Source organism: Myotis yumanensis, unplaced genomic scaffold, assembly GCF_028538775.1.
Source record: "Myotis yumanensis isolate MYYU_CA2020_CCGP unplaced genomic scaffold, mMyoYum1.0.hap1 SCAF_3, whole genome shotgun sequence".
Lineage (NCBI taxonomy): Eukaryota > Metazoa > Chordata > Mammalia > Chiroptera > Vespertilionidae > Myotis > Myotis yumanensis.
In genome coordinates this window covers 148,985,800-149,004,577 of record NW_027223754.1, presented here as the reverse complement: position 1 = coordinate 149,004,577, position 18,778 = coordinate 148,985,800, and the positions used below count along the sequence as shown (strand labels likewise).

The following is an 18,778-nucleotide window of genomic DNA, read 5'->3' as shown; positions in this document are numbered from 1 at the left end:
AGAAGTGGTTTAGAGAAAAGTGCTGAGGGATGATGAGTTGAGAGGGAAATCCATATTTTGTATGAGTTACCCTCTTGATGATGTAAGCAAGGACCTCAAGGAAGTTGAGACTAGCCAGGTCCCTTGACTTCACTGAGGGCTTTTTCTACCACTCCAGGCTACTCACTGGGATTCAGACCACTTACCCTCTACCTTGTGGTAAGAGCAGATTCAGCTCCTTTCGTTCTAACTATATGCTGACAGATAAGACACTTTAATAGAAAATTCGGTCTCCTAGGTATGACCCGGGGTGGGGGAGGGGGGGGATCTACCATAAAGAATTTTTCCTATAAGTGTTAAATCATTTGAGGTTTCTAGATCATCTCATGGGCATTCAGGGTATGCGCCCATTTCAAAAAATATGACCATCTCTGGTTCTCATAAGCCCAGAGTAGGACCTGTGAATCAGAAGGAAGGCTTCACCCTGAGCACACAGTGACCCACCAAACACACTTTCCTCACGATGCACGAGGCTCTTCCCAGCTGCCTTTTCAATGTACCAGTCTTTACTCAAACATGCTAAAACTATGCTTTTTTCCTTGACATTTGGAAAAGTTTATTTGTGAATAGGCACCAGCACATGCATATTGAGTTTTACTTGGTGATGATTTTTAAATTTCTATAGTGCTTCTGACTGAGTTTAACAGCCTATTGATTATTCTGGGCAAACCTAAAAATATGGGAAAAAATTAAAAAATAAAACATTGAATTCAATCACCCAAATATATTGGGAAACACAGGCGAAATTTTATCCCTTAAAGAGCTGCAATTTGCTAACCAGCAAATAAATGATTCTGAGCCCCTCTGATGTCTAGAGTCCCCAAGTAACAAGGGAGCTTTAGGAATGGTTTGTAACAAGACTGGAGACACCAGGTTCTGTGGAAGTGCAGCCCAGCCTCAGCTGTGGGGGGTGCTGTTCCCAGAAACACTGAGTGCCCTAAAAGTGGGGCAGTGAGAGGCTGTGGGTGTACTACCTCTTCTCAGGCCCATGGCAAAGCCAGAGGATAGATTCCTGATCCCTTCTTCCAAATGTTTCTGAGGAACAAATGCTGCCCCATGCCTGGGAGCCTACACTGGGAACCCCTACATCAACAGCATGAGATGCAGAGTCCTCACCAATCCCCTCTGCTCACCACCTTTCCTTTCCTGTGGATTTGCCTAATAATGAGGCCCCAGATAGAGATAAGACCACAGGGTGTTGATGGGGAAGGCAGGAAGGAAGAAGGGTAGAGACAAAGAGGTAATTTTGGAATCTGAGATCAACCAAGAGAGGGTAGGCCCTCATGAATAGAATAATGACCATAAGATTGAAAAGAAGAACTGGATGGTGGGGAAGCAATGAAGAGAAGAGGTGCCAAGGACAAAATCCACAAAAGCCTTGCAGAAGCCCAGACTATTTATGTCACAAAACACCAAATCGCAATGTTGTCTGTGTGCAGCGGGGGCTTTGTGGGTGTGACTGGCTGTCACACAAAGTGCTGTCTGAAACTGCCCATGCTTAGTATGCCAATAGCTATGAAGCTGAGTCTGTTTAATGTGAAACAATGGTCAGTCCATATTACTCATTTAACTGAAGGTCTAGGTATGCAAGTATGGTTTTAGACAGTATGAGAAGTTTGCTGTGGTGGTATCTAAGCTGTATTTAGACTTTTATTTGGCCTCTATCGACTTTTTGAATTGTACGGAGCATTATCAAACTCTGGCATCATTTGTGGTCTATGTAGCATAGGTTGTCTGTCAAAGGCAGCTAGTAAACTATTCCAAGTAAGTAGCTGACTTGGGTGTTTTTTGTTTTTTTATCTGATCTGGTTGTTACCTATTGAACTCAATGAAATTCTAGCATGCTGTCCTAAAAAGGACATTTAGGAGAAAGAAACAGTTTTATTTAATTAAATTCAAAATCTGTTAGGAACTAAGTTCACACTGGGCATAGTTAGGAATCATAAAACCCTTAAGTGGACAATAATCACATATAGCATTTATTTCAGTCCCAATAACATTCTAGTATTTCCTAGAAATCTGTCATTTCCCCTACACAAATATTACATTAGTTAATTTTGGTTATACACCTTTCAATTAAATGTATTCAATGTGTTTGGGGGTAACAAAACATGTTCAGAATGAAAGTACTACAAAACTTTATTTTTGTTAAATTTCTATAGCTAAGCATGTCAAACTCAAAGGCTAACACGAGCCAAACAAACAAAGTTTAAGTTTATGTGGGCCGCAAAAAAACAGCTTCAATTTTCATAGAAACATCGGTTTATTTCGATAGAGACATGCTGAATACAAAGGGCTGAAATAAATGAGTAATCATTAATGAATATTTGTTGTGGGCCACATGCGGCCCACAGACCGCAAGTTTGACATGCTTGCTCTAGTCCATTCTGAATCTAACCTGCTGTCAGTACTATGTACAAAATTTAAAAAAGAAATATGCTGTTTTAAATTTATTGCTGGTGGTTTTCATTATACTTCAAAAAATCAAATCAATGCACTTGATTTCTTGCATTACTTAATATTTTCCAGGAATTGTTTAATCCAGGACAGAAGAATATCCAATTCATTGATGGCTTTGTAGATTCCTCTGTTTCCAATCTGCAGATAAAGTAGAGATATAAAAGCAGAAATCTTGTCGATTTAAAAAAAAACCACAGTATTCAAAAGCAAGGATTTGGAATACTTACCCCATAAAATGTTCTTTTCATCCTGGTAATGGATTTCATCTCTCTAGCTGATGAAGCACAGGAAATCTAAGAAATCAACAGTAAATACAGATAATATTGTCTAAGAGGCACTAATAGTACTTTCATTTATTCAGAAAACACTTATTGAGTAGGTATTGTGTTCTGGGCATGGATACGCACTGGCAATAAATAATACATGGTCTCTGTCCTCACAGAGCATACAGTTTCATGGTTGAGGCAGATGATAGATCAGAAAAGAAACAAAAATTAAAGTTTACAAGTTACAATCAAGGCCGAGTTTGTAAGGCACGAGACTCTGTGAGAGGGATTTATTTATAGGAACAACGGACTTTCAATTGGTCAGGGAGGGCTCTTTTGAAGAATGATATTTAAATTAAGATCTGAAAAATGAAAAGGAACCAGTTATTTTAGAAGCTAAAGAAAGATGGAGGTGGTTGGGGAAGATGCACAGGAGAAATTATTCAGGCAGAGGGAAAGGTGTGCAAAGGCTCTGAGGCAGGAAAGACTAAGTGCTTTCTAGAAACTGAAAGAAAAAAGCTTGGCTGGAGCAACTGAACAAGAGAGATGTGGGTAGCATGTGAGATGTGGGAGGACAAAAGAGTTTTACTTTTTGAAAAATTACCTTGGCTGTTATGCACATTGCACTGGACAATATTCAGGGGTCAATTGCCGGGAGAAAGCACTAAGAAATTAATATTAATTTCTAAATTAGGAGAAGGAGGAGGCTGATGATTTATAGCCTGGCTGGTAAAGACTGCCAGTCTCCCTTGAGGAGGTGAATTTTCAAACCCTATCTGAGCACAGGACTGGGAGATAAGGAGGAAGAAATTAACTTCACCTTCTATTGTCCCACAAATTTCCATAGAGTTAATTAGAAAAAGGGAAAGAAAAAGGTGAAAATACATAATTTATCTATTTAGTTTTTGCCCATAAAACCTTAGCTCTAGAATAGACCAAGGAGATTACAAGGCCAAGTCTTCTCAATTTATAGAAAAGAAAACCAAGCTCCAGATGTGTAAGTCACTCACCCAAGGTATCACAAGAGTAGAGGTAAAATAGTGTCGGGGACATCAATAAAGATAACACTTAATTAAAACTCAGGAAGTGGAGGCAGCTAAATGACAACACCTATTTCAACAAATGAAACATGGCCAATGTCAACCAACAGGTCCCGTTGGTTGACCAAAATACAAAGAGGAGAAGTGGAGAGAAGAGGCATCATTCAGGCTCCTTTCCTATCAAGAGAAAATAACTGAAATGATCTGAGAGTTATATCCTGAATGCTGTTTCAGGGCTTAAAAGTGATCATGGTGTCATGACTCTGCACAGATGGGGACTCTACCTTCCAGTCAGACCTTGCTTAGGGGGAAGGGATTCGATGATGAGGCACAGAAGAATTGCAGACATGAATGTTCTGGTTAAGGTGTAGTTTATGGGCTTCACAAGCACAGGATTGGACATCCCTCTGATAAGAGCCCTGAATTAAGAAGAGGATGTTTCAGCTCAAACCAATCCTGTGAGGCCAAGGCAAAGCATGACAGATCCAGGACAGTCGTAGCCAACGTCAGAGAATATAATCAGAAAGAATTCACTCACTCATTAAACATTCCTAAAGTGCCCACTATTTGTTGGGCCACCTGCTAGATACTAAAGACATAATGATGAGCAAGATGGTGTTAGTAGATAAAATAGTTGTAGGTAGAAAAATTAACAAAGTGCAAGTTTACTGTTAGGAGGTAAAAATTCAGCAGTTTCTGGAGCTCTCATCTTTATCCAATTCCCCTTCAAGTGAAGACAGAAATACTGAGAAGATGGTTAGGTAAAAATAGTCAACATGTAATATGTTAGTGTTATATGTCAGGCACTAATCTGAAGGCTTTAATTATATGAATTCATTCAGTCCTCACAACAACCCTATGAGGTAGGTACTATTATTATCCTCATTTTACGGATTGGGAAACTGAAGCATGGACGTTAATATTCTGCCTATGTTCATGCATAGTAAGGGAAAGAGCTGAGATCTGAACCCAAATATTCTGACTCCAGAGTCTTTAATTAAAAACACTATATTAAACTCAAAAAAATAAATAAACAGCATAACTTGGAAAAAATATTTCAACTAAGCAATCTCTTGTTGAAAACTTTCAAAATCCAGTTTCAAAGAGAGACTAGCTCAAAGATCTCTGCTCCATATTACACAAGGGGAAATGTCAGAAATGGCTTTAAGAGACTAAGCTGATTGGTAGAGAGAGAAAGATTTCAACCTGAAAATTTATTTATAATAAATAAAAGAAGAAACCGTGTGTGTGTGTGTGTGTGTGTGTGTGTGTGTGTGTGTGTGTTTGGTTTTCTTTGTTCATTTGTTTTTCAGATTGGAACTACAAAAAGAAATTCTAGAAATAGCAAGCCTAGTTTCAGCCACATTAGTAGGTACGGAGATAATTTAAAGTCTGCCCATTATCTTATAAATGAATAGTTTGATCAGATACAAGTCCTTCTAGCCTAAAATTATCTAACATAAAAGTAGTTGGCCCAAATCTTGCAATTAGAAAAAAAAAAAGGAAACTCAATAAAAAAAAGAAAAGAAGTAATACTTGCCTAATTCCAAGGCACTATATCAAAGTTCTTACATGAAAGGATTAGCCACAAAGCACAGAAGATGCAAATTACACGGCACAATGTCAAATACGCATATGTTAGGATTTGAAGATTTAACACTGAAAGTGGGAGACCAAAGAAGCCAACCAAATCCTGGACATTATAGAAGTTAAATATCATTAAGGCATTCCTGTGACTATATCCTCTGCCCAGAAAACTTTGATCTGCAGTGCATCCCACAGCAGGGTGGGAAGTACAAAGAGGCTTCTGACCTTGCTCCATCTAAGGCATATGCTACCCTAAGTAGAACAAGAGAGTAGAAAATGAGAAAAACAAGGTTTGGAAATCAATCAATCAATCAATCAATCACACACTTACTAGTGCCAGGGTTGCCACTAGAGCTGTACTGGTTTATGGGATGCTTTCTGGTGCCTTGAGCTCCGTTTATTATAAATGACCCCTAGTAAAGATCTGACCCAACATTATGCCAAGTGAAATAAGTCAGAGAAAGACAAGCACCATATGATTTCACTCATATGTGGAATCTAATGAAAAAAATTTAACAAACAAAATAGAACAGACTCATAAATAAAGAAGAGACTGACAGCTTTCAGAGGGAGTGGGTTGCAGGGTTGGGTGAAAAAGGTGAAGGTATTAAGCAAAAAATAAATAAACTAATAGACTCAGACAGCAGTGTGGTGATTACCAGAGGGAAGGGGGATGGGGGAGAGGGGAGGTAGAATAAGGTAAAAAGGGAATAAGTGGTGATGAAAGGAGACTTGACTCGAGGTGGTGATCACACAATACAATATACAGATGATGCATTTTAGAATTGCAAACCTGAAACCTATATAATGGTATTAACCAGTGTCATCCCAATGAATTCAATAAAAAGAAAAATTAATTTAAAAAAAAGTTCTGACCTAAAAAGTTCTAATTTTCCTGATGTAAATATGTCCACAGACATAGTAGGACAGCCAGATTTTATTGTCATGATTTCAATTTGCTTTGCTTAAAAGGAGGATTTTATAAACAAATTGTTTCTTTTATCTTATATTTTAGTGTATAGTTACATTTGCTGTAAACAGAATGTGAAACAAAGGGTAAGCAGTTTTATTGTAAAAATGGCTGAATGATTTGACAAACTCAACCAAAGCAGATATGATCTAGACTAAAGATAAATTATTAGTAAGGCTAGAATAACTAGGGACCAGATCAAAGAAGGGTGTGAAGTAGTCATAGAATAACAAACACAAGGCCTAACCATTCAGCAAGTCAGTACATTTGTATTGCTAGGCATACAGTAGCATCTCCGCCCACACGGCATTGATTTATAAAATTACCCTACATAATGGAAATTGCCTTGGGGTTCAAGTGATGGTTCATCTATTCAGACAGACAGTGACGCAAAATTACAATACCATGTGATAAATACTGTGGTTTTAAACATACAACTGCTCTGGGAGACAGAAAAGACACAATCTGACTGTGGCATCCCAGGAGGCTTCCAGAGGGAAAAAATAAGCGAGTTGCATCTTGCAGGATAAGATGGAGTGGAAGGAGCAGGGACAAGGGACGAGTAGGCACAGGAAGCATGATGTTCCGAGGCTGGGGAGAGCAGAGGAGATTTAAACACCCTTGAGGTCTCAGCTGAAATCCCCGGACTCAATTATCCATGGCTTGATATCCATTAGCCCTGCTGCAGCACATCCTCCCGTGTGCTCCCTCCACAGCACCTGCCACAACCTTGACGAGCTGAAACCGGCTGAAAGCATTTTCAAGGAGCTCTACGAGGACAGAGATACCTGCCAGTTTTCATTAAATCCCCAGCATCTGGAATAGTGTCCAGCAAATGCTAGATACTCAACAAATTTTTGTTTACTAAATGAACCAATGAATGAAATGCAAGCATCAGCTTACTGCTTTGGGACACTGGTTTAGTAAGTTTGAAGCTTGAGTTAGGCACTTATGAGCATTAGAACTTTGTTTGAAACAATTGGATGAACAAGTAATACAGTCCTTAATTGGTGTCCACAGTGTCCTCATGTATTTGAAAAATCATATAAATGTGTATTGTGTATGATAGTTAAAGCAAAAATTAAAAATCCCTCCCCACTGAAAATTCTGAGAAAATGAAATATGGGTGTCAGTGAGTGGACAGCTACACATGTATAGTCTCTCAGAGAAATAAGTGCTCATACTGTGTTCTCACAAAGAGCAACCTCCAATCCTTCCTACAAAAAGAATTTTATTATATTACTAGTGGCCCGGTGTGGGGGGGGGGGGGGGGGGGCGGGGGGAGTCCTTAAGCCCAGCCTGCACCCTCTCCAATCAGGGATCCCTTGGGGGATGTCTGACTGCCGGCAGTCGGACATCCCTCTCGCAATCTGGGACTGCTAGGTCCTAACTTCTCACCTGCCTGCCTGCCTGATTGCCCCTAACCCCTCTGCCTGCCTGCCAGATCGTCCCTATCTGCTCTCCCCTGCCAGCCTGATCTCGCCCCCAACTGCCTCTGCCTGCCTGATCACCCCTAACTGCCCTCCCCTAACAGCTTGATCTCACCTTCAACTGCCCTCTCCTGCCAGCCTGGTTGCCCCCAACTACCCTCCCCTGCTGGCCTGATCTTGCCCAGTCTCTGTCTCTTTGTTTTTCTCAGCAGTTCTCCAGCCTCCCTGCCTCCCTGTCTCCCTCTTCCTCTTTCCTGGCTGGGAGAGGGCAGGGCCAGTGAGGGCTGCTCCACCCTCTGCCTGCCCTCCCTTCCATCCAGGCCTCTTCAGGCCCAGTCTGTTTTGTTTCCATCTCTCCATTCCAGTCTCTCCCAGTCTCTGTCTCTCTTTGTTTTTCTCAGCAATCCTCCAAACCTCCCTGCCTCCCTGTCTCCCTCTTTCCTGGCTGGGAGGGGGTGGGGCCAGTGGGGGCAGCTCCACCCTCTGCCTGCCCTCCCTTCCATCCAGACCTCTTCAGGCCCAGTCTGTTTTGTTTCCTCATTCTGAGAGAGGCTCTGAGAGCGAGCTGGGAGGGAGGAAAAGAAAGGGAAAAAAAGGCTGTGAGCTGGTGGGCACTGTGTGTGTCTGTGCGTGTGTGCGGTGGTGAGTGAGTGTTTGAGTGCCTGGCCTGCCTCCCCTGTCCCCATCTCTGCTGCCACAGGTCCCCACCCACCCCCCAGAGCCTGCTGTGCAAGCAGCCTGGGCATTAGGTTGAGCCTCTGGTCGTTGTGGATGTGACGGACCCAGGGTTTTTATATATTAGGATCTCCTATTATAGGTATATCCCATATTCTCTAACCATTTAAAGAGTGTAAAACTATATGTAAGATCTATATTTTTTTTACCTCCCTGGATTATAACCAACCTTTTTTGTTTCCTTTTGTTTGTTTAGGGTTTTTTGCTTGGTTTTTGTTTTATTTTTTATTTTTTTTTATTTATTTTAGTTAACCTTAATGGTTAAGGCAGTTCCTACTTTAACCATGGCCTAGGTTTCCTGAAATTTTCTTTCCCCCAGAATGTCAATGATAAGGGATTAGATTAAAGATTAAACTAATTTCATTTTGTTGTATGACAGCATATAGGTTTTTCAGCAAATCTTATTAACTTTTTGAAGTTTTTTATGTGACATCACAAATATTTTCTGAGATTCATTAAAATAACAGTTGAGGACAGTATATAAGTATAGCCCATCTTGAAAATAGATTTTTTAAAATGTTATGTCAGTTTGGCAAAAGTTGAACATTAGGACATCAACACAAAATGACTGAGACCAGACAGATTTATAGGAAACTTAAAAAGAAAAATTTTAAATTAATATGATTGGAAGAAAGCATAACTATATTTGCAACCAAGCAGGTTGCATGAAAGGAGGAAAGGGTGAACAAACTTTTAGCCAGTGTCTCTCTTCAAAAGCAAGTTCATAATCAGACATTTAAATTTTAAAAAGCAAGACAGATATCCAATACCTGGGTAAATATATATCAGGAGAGTTACAAAACATTGTCCTATTTCTATATGCTCTATAACTAACAGAATCATCTGATATAAATTAGTGTCTATAATTTCACTCACCTATAGTTACCTTAGACTCTGTAAAAAAAGAAGGATCTCACCCTTCGTGACAGTACGTAAGGACCTGGAGGTTCTTGTGCTAAGTGAGATAAGCCAGTCAGAGAAAGACAGATACCGGATGATCTCACTAATATGTGAAATCTAATGAGCAAAATGAACTGATGAACAAAAAAGAACCAGAGGCATGGATACATGGAACAAACTAAGAGATGTCAGAGGAGAGCAGGGTGGGAGGGACTGGATAAAAGAAGATGAAGAGATTAGTGAAAGAACATATATGCATAGCTCATGGTAACAGACAACAGTGTGTGTGTGTGTGATGGGGGCTAGGTGGAAGTAGGCAAAGGAGTTGGGGTAGAAGTGGAGGACATCTGTAATAGTGTCAACAATTAAAAAAATAAAATTAAAATTAAATATAGATGAGCACCGAAAAAGAAAATATATTGACCAAGGTTAAAACCAATTACTTGATCCATTTATCTTTAAATCAAAGTGCTACTATAAGTTACACACATAATGCAAGTAAACACTAACAATAGGTACTAGGAAGGCATTTGATTGTTTAGGAGAATTACTCTTGGAAACTGTTGAGAAAATGTAATTAGAAGAAAATTAGTGTTCTGTATATGGAAAGCAGTAAGGAAAGACATTAACAATTTGACAGAACTATTAAATGCTGGGCCCTTTGATATAGTATCTCATTTATTTCTTCCAACAATACAAGATGAGATTATTGCTGTCCTTGAAGACAGGATTTGGACTTTGCAATTAATGAAAGAATAAAATAGGGCTGGTCTCACTTCCTACATTTAGCTTTATTTGACCAACCAATTGCAATTAAAAAATATTTGAAATTACAAGGATAAATAATTAGTAATGCTTCACACAAGTTGATAAGTTAGTTGCAATTAATGCTAAAAATTACTTATCAAACACACTCCAAGAAATGGAGATACAAATATTCTATTTGCTAAGACTTATCAGACTTTAAGTTAATTACACACAATATATAGACGTGCATCTCTCTAATTACCAATTACTATTCAGGCTCTCAAAATGCTAATTAAAGTAGATGATAAAATCTTGAAAACTAGTGGAATTTTTTTTCAGTTTCAACTTTGATTGTTAGCAATTAGGCAAATTATTTTGTGAATTCAATTAAGCAACTATTAAATTCCATTTCAAGTCAGAGTATTTCAGTTCTATAAAAACCTTTAAAATGTCTTCTTACATATGCATAGGTCAACTTCCCAAATACCATTTAGCCAAATACCATGGCTAGCAAAGATGATAAAAATAAAGGTATTTTATGTCACCCATAATTTATTTTCTTTTAATAATTAACTATCTAAGTTATCCAAATCAGATTAACTAAAAATATAACATTTTAATAGGTGCTCCAAAATCTTCAGAATGTTACCAGAAACACTGAGATGACATTCAAATACAATGGAGATTTCAGACCTTGAGGTTTCTCAGGATAATTATCAAGGTGCTATATCTTTTTAAAAATATATATATTTTTATTGAGTTCAGAGAGAAAGGGAGAGGGAGAGAAAGATAGAAATATCAATGATGAGAGAGAATCATTGATCAACTACTTCCTGCATGCTCCACACTGGGGATTGAGCCTGCAACCTGGACATATGCTCTGACCAGGAATCGAACCATGACCTTCTGGTTCAGAGGTTGACACTCAACCACTGAGCAACACCGGCCAGGCTATGGTACCATATCTTTTTTTTCTTTTTTTGGTACTGTATCTTAAGAGTAGTTAAAGAAGATTCCAGTCTTAGTAGACTTGCAAAGAAACCCAAAAGGCAGGATGCTTATAGAAATTAGAAAGGCTTCTCAAAAATAAAAAAATAATTTAAATCCATGAGTTAATAATGAAATGAAGAGAAAATAACAACTCATTGACAAGCTTGAAAGAATGTTAGAAAATTAATTCCTTATATTGAAATCTGGTAAATAAAGAAAAATAATTAAGTATTTTTCTGCCTTTCTTACATGATAAGTTCCTCAGGACAGTCAAATAATTAGTAATAGTTATGTTCTGTTTATAGAACATCCCTGCCAATAAATAAAGCATAATAGAATTTTTAAATGTCATTTTGCAATGCGTTATGAATATATCTAGACAATAATTACCAATGACAGCAAGAGTGATAAAAATGGATGCCATATATTATGTGCCTCTTAATGAAAGTACACAATACTACATATGAACTAATCTAGCCAAAACATCAAGCCTGAACCTGATCAAGTCTCTATATGTAATTACTAATGTATGGGAAATAAAGAAAAGAATATATCAAATCAGTTTATGAAAATGCAATCAGCAAAATATAGACTATGAAAACCTCTTTAAACAAGTGACTAAATTTATTTAACAAATTAATTGCAGGAAGGAGAAAGAAGAGAAAGAAGAGAGGGAAAAGAAACAACAGATTCAAAATGTTGCTCATTTTGCAAATCAGCTATTCAGCAAATTGACTCAGAGCAGGTACATAAAATATTCTGAAAATATTTTATGAAAGGAAAGATAGGTGAGAGGAAGGAAGAAGAAAAAAGGAAAAAAAGAAGGGAACAAAAACCCTTGATTTCAGCCACTCCATGGTTCCACATCTATCCTAATATATAAAAACCCTGGGTCGTAAAGACCAGTAACAACGGAGGCTCAACCAACCAGAAATCAGTCCTGCAGTTAGCACTGACTGCTGAGGGGGGTGCGAATTAGGCCAGAGAGAGGCCTGAAAAGAGAAGCAGGGACTGATCCATTGCCTCTGTGGCAGCTTTTGATCAGCACTTGCTTCTCTCTTTCTCTCCCAGGCTGGCTAGCAGCCAAGCCTCCATTTCTCTCCAGGCTTCCACCAGGACTGCTGATCAGCCTTGCCTTTCTGATCAGGCCCCATTGATATGCCCAGAGATGCTGACTGGTATAGGAACTGACCAATCAGAACCAAATGTGGGTGCTGTGGGAAGCCAATGGCTGCCTAGCAGGTAGAGCTTTTGATGCTGAATGGCATAGAAACCGACCAATCAGGACCAAATTGGCCAGCAGAGGAAGGCAGTTGGGGGTGAGATCAGGCCTAACAGGGGAGGGCCATTGCGGGTGAGATCAGGCCAGCAGGGGAGGGCAGTTAGGAGCGATAAGGCAGGAAGGAAGAGGCAGTTAGGGGTGACCAGGCAGGCAGGCAGGTGAGCAGTTAGGAGCCAGCGGTCCTAGATTGCAAGAAGGATGTCGGACTGCCTGTCCGATCCATGTGGGATCGGGCCTAAACAGGCAGTTGGACATCCCCCCAAGGAGTCCCCAATTGGAAAGGGTGCAGGCTGGGCTGAGGGAACCCCTCCCCCCCATGAACAATTTCATGCACCAGGCCTCTCTCTCTCTCTCTCTCTCTCTCTCTCTCTCTCTATATATATATATATATATATATATATATATAAAGCCTAAGTGACCAAACGACCGCATGACCGAACGACCAGTCACTATGATGTGCACTGATCACCAGGAAGCAGACACTCAGTGCAAGAGCTGCCTCCTAGTGGTCAGTGAGCTTCCACAGCCAGCCTCCCAGGGTGAGCCAACATCCTGCATCCCCTCCCCCCAGTCGGCTAATCTCCTGTGGCCCCTCCTCCCGACTGGCCAACCTCCCACAGCCTGGATTGGCCCTGATCACCAGCCAGGCCGAGGGACCCCAGCTGTGCAGGAATTCATGCACTGGGCCTCTAGTCAAGTATAAATCCATAAACCCTCAAAATGTGGATAATTGTTTCCTTGCCTTCATCACATGGTAGTAAGTGGCACAATGTTACCTGGGAAAGAACAAGTAAGAAGGGGGAAACAGGACTATTTATTTGCCAAGGACATTTTAATTTTGTATCTGAATTTTGAACTAAGAAAGCTAAAGCCTAGAAATGTTCAATGGTTGGTTTATGATAATAATGTTAAAAGAGTTGTACCCTTATCTATAGCCAGTAACCTTAAAGGTTCATGTCAGCTGCAAAATGGAAAGAGATATTGAGCATCTCCAGCTGACAACATGTGATCCACTATCTAATTCCTGATTGTACTAGACTTCGTTTTTAAGTGTTTCTCTGGTGACTCAAAACAATCCTCATGAAGGATAACTTAGATATAACCCAAGATAACGATATTTGGTAATGTAATACATGAGTATTCCATCACTGAAACTGTAGTATTTCCCCAACACAAACGCTCCTAAAAATACCAAGGAATTTACTGTCAATTTTAAAGGAATAATTTAGTACTTTGCTCTTAATAAGTGAAAAATTTCACCTAGCTCAACATATAATTAACTAATTCATCCAGAGTCAAATTCCACCTGGCAAAATAGGGCAGATTATGATGTTTTAAAACATTATCAGAACTAAGATATCTTTGCATCTTTAGCAGAGTAATTGTTTTTTTAACAATCCTGGATGATTATTTAAAAATGTCAATAAATGCTTAATAAATATTAATGATGGGTGGAAAGTGTCAAAAGAAATAAAACAATCACATAGAACCAACACATTTTAAATAACCATTACAAGGTAACAGTTTATAAAGAGTTGTAGTAATTCTTACTATTATTTCAATGTATTATGATACAAAATAAACACTTGTTGGATTCTCTAAATTACATAAAGCAATTTATATCATATATTTTGCTTTGTTTGTTATTTCCAGGTTTGGGAGGGGGGCATTTTCAAAAGAACATATACCAATGATTTATGGTTGACATAAACTCAAACTCCAAGTACTCACATTAAGCAAGTGGATTATGTGCCAAAATTCTGCATGTAAGTCAATTGTTTTGAACTCAGACAACATTCAATCCTGGAAACAACAGCATAAATGCAGTGTTGGTTGAAAAAAGATCAACACCTCCAGCTCCTATTTAGACTATAGCATCACACTAACCTAAGCATTAGTTCAGAGTGCTGGGTCCCGGAAACGAAGGTTGGGCCATTTTCTTCTGTTTCTGGATTATGGGAAAACCCTGGGACCAGCTTTGAAATATGTTGAGGTTCTGAAGAAATAAAACCCACAGAACTCAAGGTCCCTCTCAAAGTCCCTCCTTGACACTTTCCCTGCTCCATTTAGACATGCAGATTTCTACTCTGAATCCCCAGAGCTTGACTAGTACTGTTACTATGGTGCTTTTTCTTTCTCCCTCTTGTTATAAATGTTTGTATAGTGATCATGCTCTCCCTTCACCACTAGGATCCTTCCACCAACACACACACATACACACACTGCAAAACTCCTGAAGTGAAAGGTTTGTGTTTTAACTAATTTTTCCCATAATAACCTTGATAGCAAGGACAACTGGACAAATACAGCAAGTGTAATTACTTTCTATATTGGCTGTTTATATATTAACTATATTTAGTGCCCATTTTTTATTACTATCACATTTAGGTTCATGTTGCCTACCTACTTTATATTTTATAACTTCTCCCTGCTTAAACCCTGCCCCAATCACTAATTTAGAATTCCACCAAGATCAGATGTTGAATACATTTTTATTACACTGATACCAGCTTCTGTTGCAAAAAAAAAAAAAAAAAAAAATGTGGTTGTCCAAAAGATTAAACACAAGGCAAGTACCTATTTCTTAAAGTAAAAGTCTGAGAAGGCTTTCCAAAACTCAGGCTAATCCTCTGACTTTCTTTTTCAGTTTCCTGGAGGTGGCAGATACACTCCAGGGCATAAAGTCCAGAGCGCGTGAGACAAATTAACTAAAGCTAACAATGGTTGGCTACAGGTGGGAGAACGTAAGAAGTAAATGAGTTAGATGGCTCTTGGGGAGGTTGATTGGGTGTTGTATTGCCATTTGGCCATAAGGGGGAGCCAGCCACTTAGGTAAGCGGCCACAACCCTCCAAAAGTGCCAAGCTGTGCTGCGGTGGCCCAAAGTCCCTGAAAGGGCATCTCCATTGACAGACTGAGGTCCCTTTAGGAAACACTTCAAAAACAAATCAAGGAAAAAAAAATCAAGGAAAACCAGAGTTCCTAGACAGTTCTGTGTTTTCTAAGTTTTTCAGCTTGGTTTGGGTTATAACTGTCATTATCTGTTTTATAGCTATTTGAGCCAAGGAGACTGAATTAATGGTAAAAACAGACAGGCTTCGGGAGGTGGGGCGGCGGGGGGGAGGGGAGATCGTTCAGATTTTCAGATAACACTGTATTGTATTGGGCAAGGATTTCTTCTAGCGCCTCACTATCATTAACAAACTTCATTTAGAATGACATTGAATTAAATCGGATGGCTAAGGCAAACGATAGCACCTACACAGAGGAGCCGAGGTTCTCTAGCAAAAAAGAAAAACAGAAGATACTAAAAAAAAAAAAAAAAAAAAAAAAAAAAAAACTGAAGAGGATGCCTGTTTCCAGATACTGACATGGGAACAGTGTGCTGGTCCTTTGGAAGACCCCACTCGAGCCTACAGTCACGGCCATGGGTCTCTGTTTACCCCAACAGCGGGTGCTGCAGTGGATTATTCTCCCCCTCTTCAAGTCTTTTAGTGGTAAAAACTCTCTTTCTTGGGAGAATAATCATCTAATTAGGGAAGCTAAAAGAAATATAAAATTATATAATAATTCCACTTAAATTTAAGAACCTATACTAGTCACTGCCTTAATAAAAGTTTATAGATTAACCTTAACTGGTTTGGCTCAGTGGATAGAGCTTCGGCCTGAGGACTGAAGGATCCCAGGTTCAATTCCGGTCAAGGGCATGTATCTTGGTTGCAGACACATCCCCAGTAGGGGGCATGCAGGAGGCAGCTGATCAGTGTTTCTCTCTCATCAATCTTCTTAACTCTCTATCCCTCTTCTCCCTTCCTCTCTGTAAAAATCAATAAAATACATATATATTTTTTAAAGAGTTTATAGATTAAATATAGAATAAACCAAAGATGAGTGACGGCCTTTCCATGATTTCAGGGAAAGGAACTGGCCCAGAGCAATCTCTCTGTGTTCTAAAAAAAGGTACCAGTTTGTAATTTTTAATCATTATTGTTATTTTAGTGAAATGACAAAGTTTATTTAAAAATCATGCAGCCCAAGTCCCAAACAAGGACATGACTTAAACACAAACTAACCAAAGAAAAGCGAAGATAGATTCATTGAATTTTTTTTACCTAATGACCAGCTCACCTTCACAAAATGCCTTTGTGTGATGGGCTATAATTTGGATTCCTGACCCTTTCATGAACCACGAGACAAAAATATCCTAACTCTTAAAAAATAAAAATCCACCTCCAACTGCCCAGCATTTAGGTCTCAGTAACCATCTTGCCCAAGAGCAGAGGGCTCGTTTCCATCTGCCATCCCAAGGGCTGCAGTGCAGCCATCATCACTCCCCGCTTCGCACCACCTGCAAGGCACAGCCACAGGAGGCATGCTTGGAACCCAGTCCTGGAAAATACTCCACACTCCCCACAGAGGCAAGGCAACTAATATTGCACAGATACCTTAATATTGTGTTTTGTTTTATTTCTTTCTACACTGGTCTTTATAACTGTGGATGTTTTTATAGAAATGTCATAGCTTTTATCTTCTTAATTAATTCCCCATGCTTAAGGCAGCGGTTCTCAACCTGTGGGTCGCGACCCCTTTGGGTGTCGAACGACCCTTTCACAGGGGTCGCCTAAGACCATCGGAAAACACATATATAATTACATATTGTTTTGTGATTAATCACTATACTTTAATTATGTTCAATTTGTAACAATGAAATTGGGGGTCACCACAACATGAGGAACTGTATTAAAGGGTCGCAGCATTAGGAAGGTTGAGAACCACTGGCTTAAGGCGACAGAGACCATACACCGCATCAAATAATTTAGATCCCAAAGAAGACATATCACACCCCTTTATTTGGTTTTGATTGAGACCATGCCTTAAAAAAGATATAACTAAAAAAACTTAAGTAAATAAACAGGAAAATGGCAGTCTAGAAGTTCTCAGCAATATGGGAAAGAAAAAGAAAGCAGCTTAGAATAGCGTTGGGCACGTCGTTGGTACTTAAGAACTATCAAATGAATGAGTGAACTACTTGGGAATCATAAAGAGGGAATGATAAAAATTAAATAAATACAAGGGTGGGAAAAAGTAGGTTCACAGTTGTGAGTACACAAAACACATGGTCTATTATCATTTATTAATTCTTTTCCATATGACCAACTGTCAACCTGCTTTTGACCACCCCTGTATTTGAGTAGCATTCCATGTTATTTTAGCTTGCTTCAATATGTTTTACATGCCATTCCCTGAGCTATACTAAACAGTGGCGCTCTGAGTTATGCATGGTTACTTGACCCTGTTTCCCTGGTAATGAACTCTCCATGTGGACTACAAGCCAACACTTAGAAAGGCCCTTTTACTCACCCTTTGATGTGGAGACAGCGTCACACATGCCGTTTTCTAGGTAGGGTTGTGGGGTCAAACTCACCACGTTTGTTGTGCATACTTACACAGCGGCTCAATTTCTGCCTAAGGCTGTGAAATTCTTCCACAAACTGTATTTCCTTGCGAACTTGGAGTTGACCAAAAACATCTTCCATGAAGAAGGACAGAAGCTGTTCTTGGAATCTGCAGTTTTTCTACAAATAAGATATAAGAAATTGCATGAGGTAAACCATGCATCGCTTTTGTAAAATGTCACTGAAACATCCCCCTGCTTATTACTTAATGAGCATCTGGGAAAATTTAAACGGAGGGGGAGAAACATCAAACAATTAGAAACCTGAGGGAGAAGAAAGGCCCTCTGGCTTACCATAAATAGTTTTTTTGATTTCTTTTTCAATAATCGTATATTTTTTATGCTGTCTTCCTACAATAAAACAGAGAGAAGTAAGTTTTCTCCAGAATTATAAATGTCCTCTACGTCATCATTGTAAGCAGAGCCTAGTACTTACTGGAATTGTTGCTTTGAGCCTTGCTGTCTTGACATAGAGCATGTCAACAGCTTGGGACAGTGTTCCTCTTGGGTGACAGCTCTTGGCGAAGGAAGATTGCTTGTGCTTGGCAATAGCAAGAGATAGAGTGGCAAACAGCAACCCAGACGTCAAAATGCAATTCCCCTGCATTTCCCTCCACCTCACCCGGCCTGTCACTCACAGCAGCCAGAGAGTTGCTTGTGTTCATAGATGAGAGGATAACCTACTTACTTTAACCCTCAAGGCTGCCTCTCCAATGAGATGCTGTGAAAGATTACATACAGTTTATATAGAGGAAAATCACTTAGGCTGGTTTTTTTTAAGAGTGCTTCATAATCAAAAAACGTTGACCACACCATCTGTGACATTAAGCAAAAGCTCCAATTTACTGGTAAGATTGGGGCCTCAGCCCCCTGCCCCA

At 39.4% G+C, this 18,778-nt stretch overlaps 1 protein-coding gene across 1 annotated transcript; it reads right to left on the bottom strand.

The window, feature by feature from the left end:
- Positions 1-2,343: 2,343 nt before the first annotated feature.
- IL26 (interleukin 26) lies at positions 2,344-18,507 on the bottom strand. Its single transcript, XM_070407643.1, has 5 exons — positions 18,337-18,507; positions 18,195-18,251; positions 17,893-18,021; positions 2,727-2,792; positions 2,344-2,637 (listed from the first exon to the last, which is right to left on the bottom strand). The coding sequence occupies exons 1-5, from the start codon at positions 18,505-18,507 to the stop codon at positions 2,551-2,553; spliced, it is 510 nt and encodes a 169-aa protein (XP_070263744.1). The 3' UTR covers positions 2,344-2,550.
- Between the last annotated feature and the right edge of the window lie 271 nt (positions 18,508-18,778).